The 19,588-nt window shown below is 36.4% G+C and overlaps 1 protein-coding gene across 25 annotated transcripts in view; it reads left to right on the forward strand.

Moving 5' to 3' along the window:
* Positions 1–19,588, forward strand: part of plekha5 (pleckstrin homology domain containing, family A member 5) — a 183,663-nt gene that overhangs the window by 133,518 nt on the left and 30,557 nt on the right. For all 25 annotated transcript variants that reach the window (XM_048155904.1, XM_048155909.1, XM_048155906.1 and 22 more), the window contains 3 exons: positions 8,172–8,272; positions 12,215–12,330; positions 15,798–16,736. In XM_048155904.1, the coding sequence (XP_048011861.1) occupies positions 8,172–8,272; positions 12,215–12,330; positions 15,798–16,736 (1,156 nt within the window). The remainder of the gene's footprint in view (positions 1–8,171; positions 8,273–12,214; positions 12,331–15,797; positions 16,737–19,588) is intronic.

Genomic DNA, 19,588 nt, shown 5'->3' on the forward strand with positions numbered 1-19,588 from the left:
CATGTGTTGTCTCTGAATTTGCCTGTGAATAGCGCTGGCTCCGTGGGCGTGGCCGCATTAGTGGGTAATGAGCTGAATCACGGACTTCTCACATGGCTCTCTTTTCATACAGATTACATAAACACAGAATGTTTGTTTTCGATTTGACTTGCACGATTTAAAACCTGACATTTCAACGTTTTGTTAGACATAAGTATGAATTTTTTGTGATTAGTATTCACTAAGTTACAGTTCATTTTCTGAGAACTATCAGATTGGACTTCGTTCAGAGGGAGATGAGAGATCACGCATCATGTTAGTTTTCTTTATTTTACAAAAAGCACAACATTTTGTTTTTACTCTGAGTGTATACAAATAAAAGGAGATATTCTATAGTTTCAATTGATGTATTACTTATGTTTCTATGACAAAAAATGACAGAGTATTTTAAGTCTGTTTTGCTGCAATGTGAAAAAAAACCTGCAAAACGCGCCGGCGCGTTTTTAGACCTCAGAGTGATAAAGTCAGAATTGCGAGATATAAAGTCAGAATTGTGAGATATAAAGTCAGAATTGTGAGATATAAAGTCAGAATTGTGAGATATAAAGTCAGAATTGTGAGATATAAAGTCAGAATTGTGAGATATAAAGTCAGAATTGTGAGTTTTAAAGTCAGAATTGTGAGTTATAAAGTCAGAATTGTGAGTTATAAAGTCAGAATTGCATGATATAAAGTCAGAATTGTGAGATATAAAGTCAGAATTGTGATATAAAGTCAGAATTGCATGATATAAAGTCAGAATTGTGAGTTATAAAGTCAGAATTGTGAGATATAAAGTCAGAATTGTGAGATATAAAGTCAGAATTGTGAGATATAAAGTCAGAATTGTGAGTTTTAAAGTCAGAATTGTGAGTTATAAAGTCAGAATTGTGAGTTATAAAGTCAGAATTGCATGATATAAAGTCAGAATTGCATGATATAAAGTCAGAATTGTGAGTTATAAAGTCAGAATTGTGAGTTTTAAAGTCAGAATTGTGAGTTTTAAAGTCAGAATTGTGAGATATAAAGTCAGAATTGTGAGTTTTAAAGTCAGAATTGCGAGATATAAAGTCAGAATTGTGAGTTTTAAAGTCAGAATTGCGAGATATAAAGTCAGAATTGTGAGTTTTAAAGTCAGAATTGTGAGTTTTAAAGTCAGAATTGCGAGATATAAAGTCAGAATTGCGAGATATAAAGTCAGAATTGTGAGATATAAAGTCAGAATTGTGAGTTTTAAAGTCAGAATTGCGAGATATAAAGTCAGAATTGCGAGATATAAAGTCAGAATTGTGAGTTATAAAGTCAGAATTGTGAGTTATAAAGTCCGAATTTGCGAGTTATAAAGTCAGAATTGCGAGATATAAAGTCAGAATTGTGGGATATAAAGTCAGAATTGTGAGATATAAAGTCAGAATTGGGAGATATAAAGTCAGAATTGCGAGATATAAAGTCAGAATTGTGAGTTTTAAAGTCAGAATTGCGAGTTGTAAAGTCAGAATTTGCGAGTTATAAAGTCAGAATTGCGAGATATAAAGTCAGAATTGTGAGATATAAAGTCAGAATTGTGAGTTATAAAGTCCGAATTTGCGAGTTATAAAGTCAGAATTGCGAGATATAAAGTCAGAATTGTGAGATATAAAGTCAGAATTGGGAGATATAAAGTCAGAATTGCGAGATATAAAGTCAGAATTGTGGGATATAAAGTCAGAATTGTGAGATATAAAGTCAGAATTGGGAGATATAAAGTCAGAATTGCGAGATATAAAGTCAGAATTGTGAGTTTTAAAGTCAGAATTGCGAGTTGTAAAGTCCGAATTTGCGAGTTATAAAGTCAGAATTGCGAGATATAAAGTCAGAATTGTGAGATATAAAGTCAGAATTGCGAGATATAAAGTCAGAATTATGAGTTTTAAAGTCAGAATTGTGAGATATAAAGTCAGAATTGTGAGTTATAAAGTCAGAATTTGTGAGTTATAAAGTCAGAATTGCATGATATAAAGTCAGAATTGCGAGATATAAAGTCAGAATTGCGAGATATAAAGTCAGAATTGTGAGTTTTAAAGTCAGAATTGTGAGATATAAAGTCAGAATTGTGAGTTATAAAGTCAGAATTTGTGAGTTATAAAGTCAGAATTGTGAGTTATAAAGTCCGAATTTGCGAGTTATAAAGTAAGAATTGCGAGATATAAAGTCATAATTGTGAGATATAAAGTCAGAATTGTGAGATATAAAGTCAGAATTGCGAGATATAAAGTCAGACTTGTGAGTTTTAAAGTCAGAATTGTGAGTTATAAAGTCCGAATTTGCGAGTTATAAAGTAAGAATTGCGAGATATAAAGTCATAATTGTGAGATATAAAGTCAGAATTGTGAGATATAAAGTCAGAATTGCGAGATATAAAGTCAGACTTGTGAGTTTTAAAGTCAGAATTGCGAGATATAAAGTCAGAATTGTGAGTTATAAAGTCAGAATTTGTGAGTTATAAAGTCAGAATTGTGAGTTATAAAGTCCGAATTTGCGAGTTATAAAGTAAGAATTGCGAGATATAAAGTCATAATTGTGAGATATAAAGTCAGAATTGTGAGATATAAAGTCAGAATTGCGAGATATAAAGTCAGAATTGTGAGTTTTAAAGTCAGAATTGTGAGTTATAAAGTCCGAATTTGCGAGTTATAAAGTAAGAATTGCGAGATATAAAGTCATAATTGTGAGATATAAAGTCAGAATTGTGAGATATAAAGTCAGAATTGCGAGATATAAAGTCAGACTTGTGAGTTTTAAAGTCAGAATTGCGAGATATAAAGTCAGAATTGTGAGTTATAAAGTCAGAATTGTGAGATATAAAGTCAGAATTGTGAGTTTTAAAGTCAGAATTGCGAGATATAAAGTCAGAATTGTGAGATATAAAGTCAGAATTGTGAGTTTTAAAGTCAGAATTGCGAGATATAAAGTCAGAATTGCGAGATATAAAGTCAGAATTGTGAGATATAAAGTCAGAATTGTGAGTTTTAAAGTCAGAATTGTGAGATATAAAGTCAGAATTGCGAGATATAAAGTCAGAATTGTGAGTTTTAAAGTCAGAATTGTGAGATATAAAGTCAGAATTGCGAGTTATAAAGTCAGAATTGTGAGTTTTAAAGTCAGAATTGTGAGATATAAAGTCAGAATTGCAAGATATAAAGTCAGAATTGTGAGTTATAAAGTCAGAATTGTGAGATATAAAGTCAGAATTGTGAGTTTTAAAGTCAGAATTGTGAGTTTTAAAGTCAGAATTGCATGATATAAAGTTAGAATTGCGATTTTATAATCAGTTTTGAGTTTATATCTCACAATTCTGACTTTACAACTCACAATTGCAACTTACAGTTCTGAGAAAAAAGGTCAGAATTGCATGATAAAAACTCGCAATTGCAAGAAAAAAAAGTCAGAATTGTAAGATATAAAGTTGTACCACACAATTCTGACTTTATAACTCGCAATTCTGACCTCCACAAAGGACTCAAAAGAACTGTGAACTGAATCATTAGTGAATCAAAATCATCATGTAGATTCAGAATCATTAAATTGCGAATCATTTCCCTGTTACTGCTCACATAAAGTTGCGAAAGTTCTGGAAGATCTCATTATGGTAAGTAGTGTTGTCACGATACTGGAATATTAACAAGATATAAACAATTGCATCTTATAAAGTCAGAAATGCAAGATATAAACTTGCAGTTGCGTGATATAAAGTCAAAATTGCGTGTTGATATCTCGCAATATCAGTTTTTTTGATCCCTTTTGTGGTTCAGTAATTTAAGTGTATAGTCAAATATTCTATTTAATAAGCTCTCATATACAGCGAGGATGGAAGAAAGACAATACAGTTTGAGCCCAAAGGTGTCTCTGCTGCATGCTGAAGTCTCCTGAGGACACGCTCTCAGATCTCCATAAATTGTGCAATTAACCAGTCCAGCAGTGCAATCAGATCGCTCTTTCATGGCCGAGCCCATGAGGGCCGCGGCTGTTTATTGGCTGACAGAGAAGACAGAGGAGTATTCGAAGCGCGCAGCAGACGTGCTCAGACTGCACAGAGCTCTCTGTCTGTTCATATCATCCGTCTTTCTGCGAGTCCGTATCGGCGGGTCAGATTAAATGTTGCTCTAGAAGACCGGTGTGGGTGTCATTGATGAAGTACAGATTGGCCCTGACCGATCACTGGCCCTGTGAACAGAGGAGGGCAGGATCACTGACGCCTCCTGTCTGTGCGAGCTGGTACTGCACACACTCATGATGCACTAGTTAACTGGTTTTGGTCTTTTGCCAAGGAAAAATCCCTATGTTATGGAAGACATGTGATACATAATCACACATAGAGTCTCTACAGATATTTTTTACTTTTGATTTTCACTGGTTGTGCTGTGAAATGTCAAATTATTTTAAAAAGGGGCATGTGTGTTAAAATCAACATGAAATAATAAATATCACTGATCTTATTTTTAGCATTATTCATCTGTGCACTTTATACAAAGAACGTTGTAAGAATGATCAAATTTGGCCATTAACAAATAAATAAATAAATAAATATATATATAAAATTCTACATTCTTCCATTGTCAATTTATGATATAGAAAAACAAAATATAAGCAGAGGTGTTGAATAATACGAAATTTATGAATGTCAGCTAGGTTGTTATATTTTACAAAAATTAAAAATGAAATGGATTCATAAATATTTAGAACAATTTGAGAGTGAGTAAACAATTTTCAATTTTGGGTGAACTATCCCTTTAAATCTCAGAACACACCAAGCCGATAGTCAGCCATTGGGCAGTTTTTGTGCGTTGGCCGACTAAGTTTTTTCAGTGTGTTCCCCACCGTCGGCTGATGTTGGTTCTTACTGGCTTTTTATCGGCCGATTCGATTGAATCTGCGTCAAGCCATCGGAGAGAGAGAGAGAGAACTCACTGCAAAAAATGCTGTTCTTACTTAGAATTTTTGTCTTGTTTCCATTCCAAATATCTAAAAATTCTTAGATCAAGAAGCATTTTCTTGACAAGTAAAAATTATTTTCTTGTTTTTAGGAAAAATAAGTCAAAATTAAGTGAGTTTTTCCTTAAAGGTCCCATTTTTCATGGTTTTTTGAAGCTTTGATTGTGTTTATAGTGTGCAATATAACATGTGTTCATGTTTCGCGTGTAAAAAAACACAGTATTTTTCACATAATTTACTTATCTGTATACCGCTGTTTCCACTGTCATAAAAACGGACTGATGACTTCCTTGTTCTATGAAGTCCCTCCTTCAGAAATACGGACTGCGGGATGAAAATAACAGCGTTTCGACGACATGGCGACAAACACACTCTACAAACGCAACTCTTGTGTATTCCTGTGGGCGGAGGTTAGTCAAAAAACTGTTTTAGTGACGTCATTAAAGAAGGAAGTAGAGGGATGTAGTCCAAACTGGCCGTTCGATGTAGGCGACTTCTGTTAAATAAAATATCTCGCTTGGCATTGAACTTTGAACTTTAAAATTTTACATATTTTATTTATACTCTAACAAAAACATTACACACTAACTAAAGTTTGAAACATGGGATCACGAAGAACGGGACCTTTAAAACTAGCAAAATAATCTGCCAGTGGGGTAAGTAAAATAATCTTAATCCAAACTGAAAACAAGATTATATATCTTATTTTTGGTTTGATATAAGATTATTTTACTTACCCCACTGGCAGATTATTTTGTTTGTTTTAAGGAAAAACTCACTTAATTTTGACTTAAAATGCTTCTTGCTTTAAGAACTTTAAGATATTTTGACTAGAAACAAGACAAAAACTCTAAGTAAGAACAGCATTTTTTGGCTGTTCAGTGTAGCAAATGAGTCAGTTCACGAGAATATGAGCAAAAGTGATGAAAGTAAGCAAATAAGTCATGACAGCACAGACAAAAGGTTGTTCTAATTTTGCGTCATTTTACCTGAGCATTCAATGCACGAATAACATGAGCGGAGTGGAATACAGAACGTGATCGTGGTTTGTATACATGCAGTCTTAGTTTCACTTTCCCTTTTTGAATGATGAATATAGACAAATATATCTGCTTAAATAGACAGTTATCTCCTTAATACGCAGGCGCAGAACGTGCATGCTATTTGACAGTCGGCGGAAATTCTTTCGGTGTGTTTAAGCACATATTTTTTCCCCTACACAGCCAACGCGAGGTGACAACACCGTCGGCTTTCGTTGCCGCTAGTTCTTTGAGGTCGAGTTGGTGTATCCTGGCCTTAAGGAACCAGAATTGTTCTTTACCACTCCAATTCTATACTGACTGCAGTTCAAATTCTGTAGTTAAATCTGTGGAATTGACTGTGGAAATCTGCATTGGCTGAGATTTTGAACAGAATTGTTTGAGTTGTGTAATTCTATATCCGGCACTGAACTTACTCTGGGCTTTGATTTTTATTTATTTATTTTGTTGGGTGTATCAGTATGTGGTTTCCCTGAAGCTGCCACACTGAGTCTGATCTTGACGAGAGAATTGAAAATCTCTCTGTGTTGGTTTGTGTTTGTTTGTTCGTCTCGCTGCTGTCAGTGTTGTGAGCCACCGGCAGGTTTCCTTCAGCAATAACAACACGCAGGAGTTCTGAACACTGCCTCACAGATCTGAGCTGCTCACAGCGTGTGGGATGTTTCCAGAACACACTTACGGATGCAAAAACTTGCTCCATGTAACTTTTAAAAGACGATAGCAACACATCATGCTGAAGCATCATTATATTTTCCATATTTCAGGTTCGGGATTTGAACTTCTACCTAAATCAAATTATGTAACAGTTAATATAGTTAGTTAATATAGTGCATATAAATAGTGACTCTTTATGAGTGAGTTATTCATTTACTCAATTGATTCCTTCAAAAACACTGATTCATTTCTAAACAAATTTAATTTTAGAGTCAATCATTGAATTTCTCACTCAACCGATTCAATTCATTCAGGAACGAAACAAGTGTCTTTTGAGTGACTCATTGAATCATTCATTCAGCAGATTCATTCAAACACACTGATTCATATGTTCAAACACATTTATGGAGATGTGCTACAGTAGTTTTTGTTTTGTCTTTGTTTGGAAATATTTTCATTGACAGAGCAAAAACAGACGGTTGTAAGTTGCTCAGCATTAACTTCTAGTCTATTGAACTGTTGTATAAAAGCAATATCACTCTCAATTGCTGTTGATCTGAATTGATTTTGGAGTGAAAACGCTTCATCTTTTGTGTGTGATGTACAATAAACTTCATAAAACTCATCAGTAAAGTTTTGGCCATCATTCAAAAGGGGTCCGCTGCAACAGGCTTGTACTAATAGTGGATAAAAGCAAGATGACAACATAAATTATAACCGTAATTAAATTAAACTATAGGCCTAACTGTTCTATCTCCATGCAGCATATATTCTCTGCCTCTATATGCATCATTGTCTGACTCTGGTTCGAACTAATTACTGACAGTTTCTGACATTTTCAGTGCATGAGATTTGTCCTGTTTTGTTGTTGCCGGTATGCCCACAGCATGAGCTCTTGAAGCTCCGCCCTCTTCTTGAAAGCAAGCAGCTCATTTGCATTTAAAGTGGCACAAACAAAAATGATCTGTGGGGTATTTTGAGCTGAATCTTCACTGACACACTCTAGGGACACCAGAGACTTATATTACATCTTGTAAAAAGGGGCATAATAGGTCCCCTTTAAGTGACCTGACGGATGATAAAGTGACGAGTTTATGTGTCTGTTGGAAATATTAAAGGGCATAATGCCCGCGATAACTCGCGCTTATAGAAGCTGGTGATGGGAACGTGCTGTTTTCGGCATTATTACGGTAACAGTAACTGTTAACACAGCTGCCACTCTGAATTGACTCTGTCGGCAAGCAACTCGACAGCTTCATTGCAGTCTGCAATCAAAACGATATAGTTCACAGTCGAGAGCAGTCACAACCTCATTGACGCGCTCGAATGCACACAACCCTGCAGTTTTCCCATCAGCCCTGCTAGACTGTCTGTTTACCAACACCCCTGCTGAAATAAACACCCAGTCATGGCTTCAGCTGCAAATTTAACAAGTGCTCTGGCCGTCGTCTAATATATGCTAATGTTCACAACGTCTTGTGTCTTCAGATGAGAAAGAAGAAGGAATCTTGGGAAGTATCCTCCTGCCAAGCTTCCACATCTCCATGCTGTCCGTGGACGACCACATAAGCAGGAAATACGCCTTCAAGGTCAGAGACGTATTCTGAATCCTTCGAACATGGCCATATTTATATGTTAATGTGATTTGAAAGAGGGCAGGTGGATGGACCGGTGAAGAAAAGAGGGTTTATATATATATATATATATATATATATATATATATATATATATATAAAATATACAGTGGGTACGGAAAGTATTCAGACGCCTTTAAATTTTTCACTCTTTGTTATATTGCAGCCATTTGCTAAAATAATTTAAGTTCATTTTTTCCCTCATTAATGTACACAAAGCACCCCATATTGACAGAAAAACACAGAATTGTTGACATTTTTGCAGATTTATTAAAAAAGAAAAACTGAAATATCACATGGTCCTAAGTATTCAGACCCTTTGCTGTGACACTCATATATTTAACTCAGGTGCTGTCCATTTCTTCTGATCATCCTTGAGATGGTTCTACACCTTCATTTGAGTCCAGCTGTGTTTGATTATACTGATTGGACTTGATTAGGAAAGCCACACACCTGTCTATATAAGACCTTACAGCTCACAGTGCATGTCAGAGCACATGAGAATCATGAGGTCAAAGGAACTGCCTGAAGAGCTCAGAGACAGAATTGTGGCAAGGCGCAGATCTGGCCAAGGTTACAAAAAAATTTCTGCTGCACTTAAGGTTCCTAAGAGCACAGCGGCCTCCATAATCCTTAAATGGAAGACGTTTGGGACGACCAGAACCCTTCCTAGAGCTGGCCGTCCGGCCAAACTGAGCTATCGGGGGAGAAGAGCCTTGGTGAGAGAGGTAAAGAAAAACCCAAAGATCACTGTGGCTGAGCTCCAGAGATGCAGTCGGGAGATGGGAGAAAGTTGTAGAAAGTCAACCATCACTGCAGCCCTCCACCAGTCGGGGCTTTATGGCAGAGTGGCCCGACGGAAGCCTCTCCTCAGTGCAAGACACATGAAAGCCCGCATGGAGTTTGCTAAAAAACACCTGAAGGACTCCACGATGGTGAGAAATAAGATTCTCTGGTCTGATGAGACCAAGATAGAACTTTTTGGCCTTAATTCTAATTCTTTCTGGTGGAGAAAACCAGGCACTGCTCATCACCTGTCCAATACAGTCCCAACAATGAAGCATGGTGGTGGCAGCATCATGCTGTGGGGGTGTTTTTCAGCTGCAGGGACAGGACGACTGGTTGCAATCGAGGGAAAGATGAATGCGGCCAAGTACATTGATATCCTGGACGAAAACCTTCTCCAGAGTGCTCAGGACCTCAGACTGGGCCGAAGGTTTGCCTTCCAACAAGACAATGACCCTAAGCACACAGCTAAAATAATGGAGTGGCTTCACAACAACTCCGTGACTGTTCTTGAATGGCCCAGCCAGAGCCCTGACTTAAACCCAATTGAGCATCTCTGGAGAGACCTAAAAATGGCTGTCTACCAACGTTTACCATCCAACCTGACAGAACTGGAGAGGATCTGAAAGGAGGAATGGCAGAGGATCCCTAAATCCAGGTGTGAAAAACTTGTTGCATCTTTCCCAAAAAGACTCATGGCTGTATTAGATAAAAAGGGTGCTTCTACTAAATACTGAGCAAAGGGTCTGAATACTTAGGACCATGTGATATTTCAGTTTTTCTTTTTTAATAAATCTGCAAAAATGTCAACAATTCTGTGTTTTTCTGTCAATATGGGGTGCTGTGTTTACGTTAATGAGGAAAAAAAATGAACTTAAATGATTTTAGCAAATGGCTGCAATATAACAAAGAATTAAAAATTTAAGGGCGTCTGAATACTTTCCGTACCCACTGTATATATGAAACACTTGAAACACTTGGAGTTGCAAAGAGTTGCATTTTGAAGTCGGAGTTACAGTTAAAAGATGTTTTGTTGTAAATTTAGTATTATTATTATTATTATTATAAATAAACATTTATTTATCGTCACTGTGTTTTATTTTTGGCCACCATTTGACAAAGTACAGTTGATGATAATTTACAGTAACATTAGTTAATGCAGTTAGCTAACATGAACTAACAATTAAGAATTTTTTAAAAGCATTTTAGTCTAGGTTTAATGTAGGTTATTTCTACATAAATTACATATTCAAACATTAATTAACAAAGTAGTATACAGGTTTGAGGGCCGTACATTTTTTTTATGTTTTCGAAAAAAGTCTCACTATTCTCACCAAGGCTGCATTGAAACTGTAAAATTGTGAAATGTTATTTTCTATTTGAATATATTTAAAAAAAATACAAATCTTACTGACCCCAAACTTTTGAATGGTAGTGTATTTATAAATTAACTTTAACCTAGATTATTGATGCATTATCTGAAACGAACAACGAAATACCCTTTTTACAGCATTTATCAATGTTAACAAATTGAATCATTATTGCATTACTGCAAAAAAAAAACCTTTTCACTTCATCTTAAAAACATTAGAAAGAGAAATATTACACTTGCTTCAGGCCAGCAAAACTTTCGCTTTGCATTGGATTTTAGCATCAACGCGAGAATTAAGTTTCGACAGATTTAGACTCTCTGTCGGGTCGGGTCAGTGTATTCATCTTTGAATTTAATCGAGCCTTGAATATAATTTCCTGCCATCCTGCTCAAGGGCAAGGGTTTGGCTCTAGTAAAACAGTTAGACCAGTTTTCCTGACACAAACTTTGCCAAATGGTACTTTTCGCCCGACTGTGCATTTTTGAGACAAGTTCTGTAAGAGTTTTATTCTCAGTGGAGTCATTTGCCTATTAGTGCAGATATTTTCATGTCGACTCATTCTTTTTTCTCGTCTCACAATGGTGCGGCTTGTTCTCTGTGAGGCTTCATGAACTTGAGCATCAACATGTTTACTGGATGGAGCTTCTTAAATATGGTGAGTCTGCACAATGACACATTAACATACCTCACCGCATCAACCAGGAACGCCTAAATCTTTTCGTTAGCTAGAGCTTAACTATAGGTGTGTCCCAATTTGCATACTTATGCACTATTTTAATACAGCATAGCACAGATCAGCAGCAGGAGTCAGATTTCATTTATCACGAGAGTGAGGAGCTGACTGACAAGACGATGGCGGAAGATTTGGTTTCAAAGAGAAATGTAAAAACGCCTATTTAAGCGAGTTTGTCATTGTACTGTTTTGTTGTTGTGTTTTTCATTAAGAATAATAATGAACCCACCATTCAAGCAATCTGCCTCCGAACTGGCGCTAATTTGAAAGTGAAAGTAAAATGTGTGAGCGAAGCAGAGAGAGCATTTTCAGTTCATTCCTATGGAATCAAATATAAAATATAAGATGCACACTTAAAAATAAAGTTCCAAACGTTTGTTTGCTTATTTATTTTGCATTAATAGCCACTTTTCCACTGCCAGGCCGAACGGTTCTAAGAACTGATCTGTGATCAATTCTTAAAAGAGACATTTTTTTCCTTAGTGTGAAGAACATTTAAAAAAATCTTTATCCACTTTAAAGAACCTTTTGTGTGATGGAAAGATTCCATGGATGTCAAAGGTTCTTCATAGAACCATTGATGCCAATAAAGAGCCTTTATTTTTAAGAGTGTATCTCATTGAAATATAATTTTTGTCTGCCTTAGGAGGAAGCTGCCTATGTAGATAGAGGAATCTCACTGGGGTCTCACTAGTTCTTGTTAAGTATTCCAAAGCGCTCAGCATTTCGTTCTTTGAAGCTTCTATAAACTGTTGTGAAAGATGAGTTGGAACATGCAGACAAAAGCTGTCAGAGTGGAGCAGTCAGACACACTCCTGAGGGGCTCTGAACGACGGGGGTCTGTCAACTCAAGCCCTCCTGAAAAAGATCTGCTCTCTTCATAAAAACTCAAGCATTATTGCATTTTGTGCCGCTGACACGTCTAGGACACACAAGGCGGTTGTTTGTTGATATTCACTCTCTGCTCTTTTTCTCCAGGTTGCTCTGTTTGTTTCTCACAACTAGGCGACGCATCCAAACATGCGCACATACTATTTCAGCACTGACACAGCCAAAGATATGGAGTCCTGGATGAAGGTTATGACGGACGCTGCAATGGTCCACACCGAGCCAATCAGAAGGTAAGAAAACACGCTTTGGTTCACACTGAGCCAATCAGAAAGAACACACTCGAAAGAACACGCCTCTTCATCTGCTGTACCACTTCAGTGACATTTACAGCTATTTGTTTGTTTTTTCCAGGTTCAAAGTAAGTGCAAAAAACTAAATAAGTAATTGATATAAATAATTTAAAAGCAATGTTGTTGACCATATAAATAATTTAAAAATAAAATCTAAAGTTGTTCTTTATGAACAGTAATAATGTCAAAATATTAATAGATACTTAAAAAAATATTTTACTTTATATTTTTTTCCAGTGTAAATATTTTTTTTCATAAGAAGCAAAATATAAATATTATTTAATATATATAATTTAAAAACATTAATAAAGTTAATGTGATCGGTATGATCAGTAAAATGTCAAAATGTTAATAATTACTTTAAAAACTTTGTTTTTCCAGGTTATTTATTAGTTTATACAAAAAGCTAAATATAATTAGTATTTAATAATATAAATCTTTTAAATAGATTTATAAAAGCAATCTTGTAAATATTATAAATCATTTTAAAGCAATAATAAAATAAAGAAAAAAATTTGATCTTTATGTTCATTTATTATGTCAAAATTTAATAAAGTCTTTAAAAAAATATTTTACTTAATTTATTTCCAGGAATCACTTTCTTAAAATAATTATATGAATAATTTAAAAGCAATGTTGATAATAATATATATCTTGAAAGTTGTTGTTTTTTTATGCTCAGTAATAATGTCAAAATGTTAATAAGTACTTACCATCAGGTTTTATGCGAGAAAACTGAAATTAATTCGATTCAGAACATTTTGTGTGTCAGAAAGTCTGCATATATATATATATATATATATATATATATATATATATATATATATATATATATATATATATATATATATATATATATATATATATATATATATATATAAAAAGACCCAAGTACAATTATTACGAAATGGCTTAAAGACATTTTAAATGGGAAACATTGATTGGTCCACACTGGGCCACAAAAATCCAAAACTGCATATTGCAACATGGTTTTGTGGACTTATTTTTTTCTCTATTTATCTTGAACTATTTGTATTGTTAACTTATCTTTGTTGCCCTGTCTCAGTAGAAACTAAGTCACTTCAGTGTTTCATCTTTGCTCTTAGCACTCTTTATAACAGAGCTTTTGTCATATCTTCCTGAGAAAAACTGTCAGGTTTCTAGACTAGAGCCTCTTCTGTCCCGAGAGAGTCTCTCAAGCAGAGATTTTCACAGATTTCTAAGTGCAGGGGATGTTTTTGAGACTTTGTTTCATTGCAGCTTTTAGCACAATCACAGATCCTGAAGAAATCTCTCAGACTTAAACACTCACTTTTTTGATTTTTACTAAAATTACTTTTTGCCAGCAGGATCACAGAATTGGTGAACTGTGATTTAAACCACATTTTTAATACAAAGAAAGTCACTTTTATTAATGGAAACAAGTGTGTTTGTTCAAAAAGTGTTTTTGTTTCATAACATAGGGTTATATCCACCAGACTGTTGCTTTTAACTTATTGCTCCCTAAGTATTAAACTTTAACATAGGAAACACAGAGACTAAAGATTTTCACATGGCAGATGATAAAATAGACAAAGAAGTGTGCTTTACAAACCATATACAGTGGCATGAAAAAGTATGTGAACTCCTTGCAGAATCTGTGAAAATGAGAATTATTTTAATAAAATAAGAGGGATAATAAAAAATGCATGTTATTTTTTGTTTAGTACTGTCCTGAGTAAGATATTTTACATAAAAGATGTTTGCATTTAGTTCACAAGACAAAACAATAGCTGAATTTATTAAAATAACCCCATTCATAAGTATGTGAACCATTGATTCTCAATACTGTGTGTGGTTACCTGATGATCCACGACTGTTTTTGTGTTTTGTGATGGTTGTTCATGAGTCTCTTGTTTGTTCTGAACAGTTAAACTGAGCTCTGTTCTTCAGAAAAATCCTCCAGCTCCTGCAGATTCATCAGTTTTCCAGCATCTTTTGCATATTTGAACCCTTTCCAGCAGTGACTGAATGATTTTGAGATCTGTGTTTTCACACTGAGGACAACTGAGGGACTCAAACTCAACTATTAAAAAAGGTTCAAACATTCACTGATGCTCCAGAAGGAAACACGATGCATTAAGAGCCGAGGGGTGAAAACTTTTGAACAGGATGAAGATGTCACAATTTTTCTTATTTTGTTTAAATATCAGTGTTTTTCATTTAGTACTGCCCTTCGGAAGCAACAGAAGATACTAGCATGTTTCCCGGCAGAAAAATTACGTACAATTTACCTTGAGATTTAAATTGAAAAGTTTTCACCCCTCGGCTCTTAATGCATCGTGTTTCCTTCTGGAGCATCAGTGAATGTTTGAACCTTTTTTAATAGTTGTGTTTGAGTCCCTCAGTTGTCCTCAGTGTGAAAACACAGGATCTCAAAATCATTCAGCCACTGCTGGAAAGGGTTCAAATATGCAAAAATGCTTGAAAACTGATGAATCTGCAGGAGCTGGAGGATTTTTCTGAAGAACAGAGCTCAGTTTAACTGCTCAGGACAAACAAGAGACTCATGAACAACCATCACAAAACATAAAAACAGTCGTGGATCATCAGGTAACCACACACAGTATTGAGAATCAATGGTTCACATACTTATGAATGGGGTTATTTTAATAAATTCAGCTATTGTTTTGTCTTGTGAACTAAATGCAAACATCTTTTATGTAAAATATCTTACTCAGGACAGTACTAAACAAAAAATAACATGCATTTTTTATGATCTCTCTTATTTTATTAAAATAATTCTCATTTTCACAGATTCTGCAAGGGGTTCACATACTTTTTCATGCCACTGTAAGAGACCAGAATATCATATTGGTAACCCTTCAAATCATCAATCATACCTTAAATCATCTTAATTTGGGGCTTTTCTTGGCAAATATTGGTATTTGTGAATTCCCATATGCAAATTAATTTGAATAAATTGTTCAATCAAGTGACAGACCTAGTAAAGATGTAATTGGTTATCTGTGCTCATTTATTGAATAGCTTGTTGGCTTTTTCTTTTAAAGTGCCCCTTTCGTACAATAGGTTTACATGCATCCAAGGTCAAAAAACACTGTCATTTTCTCATAATATACATTGCAGAATCACCTAATTTCTCAGTTTCAGAAACAGTTTGATAAAGAATTCAATCTCTCTAAACTCCGCCTTTCCGAGAGCCTCCTTTGCTCTGATTGATCTATTCTGCTCTGATTGGTCAGATGGCCCATTGCCCATGAGAATCAGTTATTTCTTTTGTCAACAACAACTCCATTTATTTGCACTTTGATCTTTGAAAATGTATAATATCCAAAGACTTTCCAGAGAGGTAATGTCCAAAGACTTTCACTAACTTGCTTTTCCTTCTCTCTTTTTCTTATCTGCAGGCTTGAAAAGGTAAAGGTTGACCCACGCAGCCCTCAGGAGATGAACAACATGCTGAATCACCGAGTCCTGACCCGACCTGAGATCCAAAACAACGAGAGAAACCGCGAGACGCACCGGCAGGAGGAGAAAAAGCATAAACCCGTGGACAAGCAGCCCTGCATCCAAAAAGACAAAGAGAGCAGGGGTAGCGTGCAGAAAGACGGAGAGCGATACACCCTCCAGAGAGACACTGACAACTACGCTCTGCACAAAGAAGCTCAGAGACTCGCTCTGCAGAAGGACGGCGACCGCTACATGCTGCAGAAGGACGTGGAGAAATATGTCCTTCAGAAAGACGGCGAGAAATACTCCGTTCACAAAGAAGGAGAGAAGTACCTACTGCAGAAGGACGGGCTGAAGTACACAGTACACAAGGACGGAGATAAATACACGCTTCAGAGAGAGGGCGAAAAATACGTGCCGCCAAATGACGGCGAGAAGATCCCACAGAAAGATGCAAGGTATCCTCTCACGCTCCCGAGAGAAGGAGATAAGCATATGCAGCAGAAAGACCCGGAGAAACCCGTCCCACCCCCGCGGGAGGGCGAGAAATACGGCTTCCAGAAAGAGGGCGCTGTGGAGCGGCCGCTCACCAAGATCAACAGCATCAAACTCCAGCCGGCTCAAGCGGCGGCCATCGCTGCGGCCGTCTCGTCCTCCAGACAGCTCCAGAGCGCAGCGGGATCCGCCCAGTACAAGCCGTCCCAAGTCAACGGTTCCGGGGAACGAGGAGGAGACAGAAGCCCCGGAGACATGAGCAACACGATGCCCCAGAGGACGACGGTCCCGCCACAGCCGGCAGAACCCGAGAGAACCCTGAGCAGAACCAACTCCATGCAGCAGCTGGAGCAGTGGGTCCGTACGTACCGCACACGGACCCCGGACGATGACACCAGGAGGTGAGGAAACACATTTTATTACTCATTTCAATATCAAATATGCATTTATTTATTTTATTTTATTGAAATAATATATATACACATCACTCACACACATTACAAACTATACAGACCAAACGCTTTTTACATGCTACACACATTGTAGTGTATTTTGCACAATATACACGCCCAGTTTAAACAGCTGATTTGGTCTCAGTACAGACTTCAGTAGGATCCCGGCATCAGAAACAAGTGTATGGTTTATTTTAATGGTTGCGTCAGAGGATTATGGGCCCTATAATACACCCGGCGCAATGCGACGCAAGGCGCAGCGCAAGTGTGTTTGCTAGTTTGCGTCCAGCGCCGTCCACGTTTTCCCGTTCAGCGCCACGTCCTTAAATTAGTAAATGCATTTGCGCCAGTTAGTGCGCCCATGGGCGTGCTGGTCTAAAAAAGAGGTGTGTTCAGGCGCATTGCTATTTTAAGACGCTGAAAATAGACTGCGCCATAGACCAACTCAAACCTGGTCTAAAGTCAATGGCGCAATATTTTTTTGTTAGAGAGCATTGGTAGAAACTGCGCCTCTGGGCGCGTCCACAGTGCGCGTTGACTTTGCTTATTACAAACAGGGATGAGCATCACACAAACATGCCAAATATTAAAAACAAAAGGATTACAGTGTAAAAGAATATTATTGTGTAGGCTACATAAATATAAAAATGTAATGATGAATAGGGCTGCGTATTTTCAATTCAGCCTATTACTACTTATAATGATGAACGAAATTGGCTAATTAATTGAACAATCGTGCCAATACACACACATATTAACTGACTCATCGCGTGTACGCCATGTAAATAGCAATCCGCCATGGCGCGAGCGCATCTCGCTCTTAAAGGGAATGGGAGATGACACTCTGATTGGTTTATTGAACGTTATGCCCATTACTCATTAAGAGAATAGGGACAACCCATTTCAAAAATGCGCCCCGGCGCACGGACCATTTTTCCGTCGTTAAAATAGCAAAAGTGGATTTGGACACGCCCTGAGTGCACCTGCGCCGCGCGCTTTACACTTTGCGTTTAGATCGTTAAAATAGGGCCCTATATGTTTGTTCGGAGCATATTATTTTGTAAATGAGGCACAGTGTAATGGAGAGTTCAGTCAGATCTGACAGCAGCTACAGTAAATTGTTTCATAATGCTTTGTCTGAAAATGAGAGATTTATATGGATAATCTTTTCAAAATACTATGCAATGACGTTAGCCAGTCATAACAGTGGCCGTTTACTGACAAGCCGTCCCTTAAAAAGACAAAAAGAGGGTCAGAATGAAGGTTGAAAATGATTGTTTTCCCACATATATATTTATTTATTTGTTTATTTATTTATTTATTTTTAAATGTTATTAAAGGTATAGTTCACCCAAAAATGAAAATTATCCCATGATTTACTCGCACTCAAGCCATCCTAGGTGTATATGACTATCTTCTTTCAGACGAACACAATCGGAAAAAGTATCCTGGCTTTTTTCTAGCTATATAATGGTAGTGAATGGCGCTCATGATTTTGAAGCCCAAAAAAGCACATCAATCCATCATAAAAGATATCCATACAACTCCAGGGGGTTAATAAATGCCTTCTGAAGTGAAGTGATGCATTTTTGAAAGAAAAATATCCATATTTATTTATAACTTTATTAACTAGAATAGCTAGCTTCCAGCATATAGCCTACGCAAGTCGAATTGCGCATGACGTAGGATGTAGGAGTAGTGTAAGTTTACGTGAGAGTAAGCCTCTCGCGGTTCAAAGAAATAGGGCTGGGCAACAAACTTAAGCTCCACTTCAAAAATTACGTTTCCATGTTCGTCAACACATCATGCGTATTGTATAATGTTTTAAATATGGATATTCAGGACTTGACAATAAGGACTGCCCGATGGCCCGGGGCCAGTGTGGACGACGCTCGGGACAGTAGACGGAAAGGTCACTTGCCCAATCGGGCCAGTGCTGTAGGGTGTGCGATATATATCGTCTATGATATCGTAATTGTAGATTTAGCGATCTGATATTATCGATTATGTCCCTCACTTTACAAAAAGCAAACAAAAAAACACCCATTGAGTGCACACATGCACTACGTGACGTAGTCTAGTAGGTTAGACTAGTGCGCGTGCATATTTAGATGCACACATTCACTGCGTGATTTAGTCTATTAAAATGCCTTTTTTACACACCAAATTGTCTGTTTCGCTGTATTTCGCCAACGAAAATAGTTCCAAAGTCCACAGAATTGTTTTGTGTCTCTGAGCAACAATTCCTGAATGAATCGGCCGTTTGAATGAATCGGTTGAATCTCAATGACTCACTCATTAACAGTGATTCGCTGCCACCTGATGGCGGGTTTAATTTCACATTTAAAGTGTCTTCATTTTTGTTTAATTTCAAGTAACAGTATTTAACGTTTTATATTTTCAACATTAAAAACATTTTTATGCATCTGTAACTGCTCTTGACTGATTAACTTTAATAAAGTTTTATCTATAGTTATATATTTAGCTATACATTAGATTACAAATTCTGTACCTGAAAATCTAGTTTAAACCTACATGAAAAACTTGAAAAGCACAATTTATTTAATTTATATGTTTGTTCTGTTGTATTTATTTGTGCTATTACTCGTAATTTGATTATTTGTTATTATTTTATTACTTACTGTTTATTTGTCTAACAATATTTAAAATATAAGTGAGTTAATCTAATAGCTTTTGGTGTCATATTTTACACACCAAATTGTCTGTTTCGCTGTATTTCGCCAACGAAAATAGTTCCAAAGTCCACAGAATTGTTTTGTGTCTCTGAGCAACAATTCCTG

The sequence above is a fragment of the Megalobrama amblycephala genome, linkage group LG14, assembly GCF_018812025.1.
Source record: "Megalobrama amblycephala isolate DHTTF-2021 linkage group LG14, ASM1881202v1, whole genome shotgun sequence".
NCBI classification, from domain to species: domain Eukaryota; kingdom Metazoa; phylum Chordata; class Actinopteri; order Cypriniformes; family Xenocyprididae; genus Megalobrama; species Megalobrama amblycephala.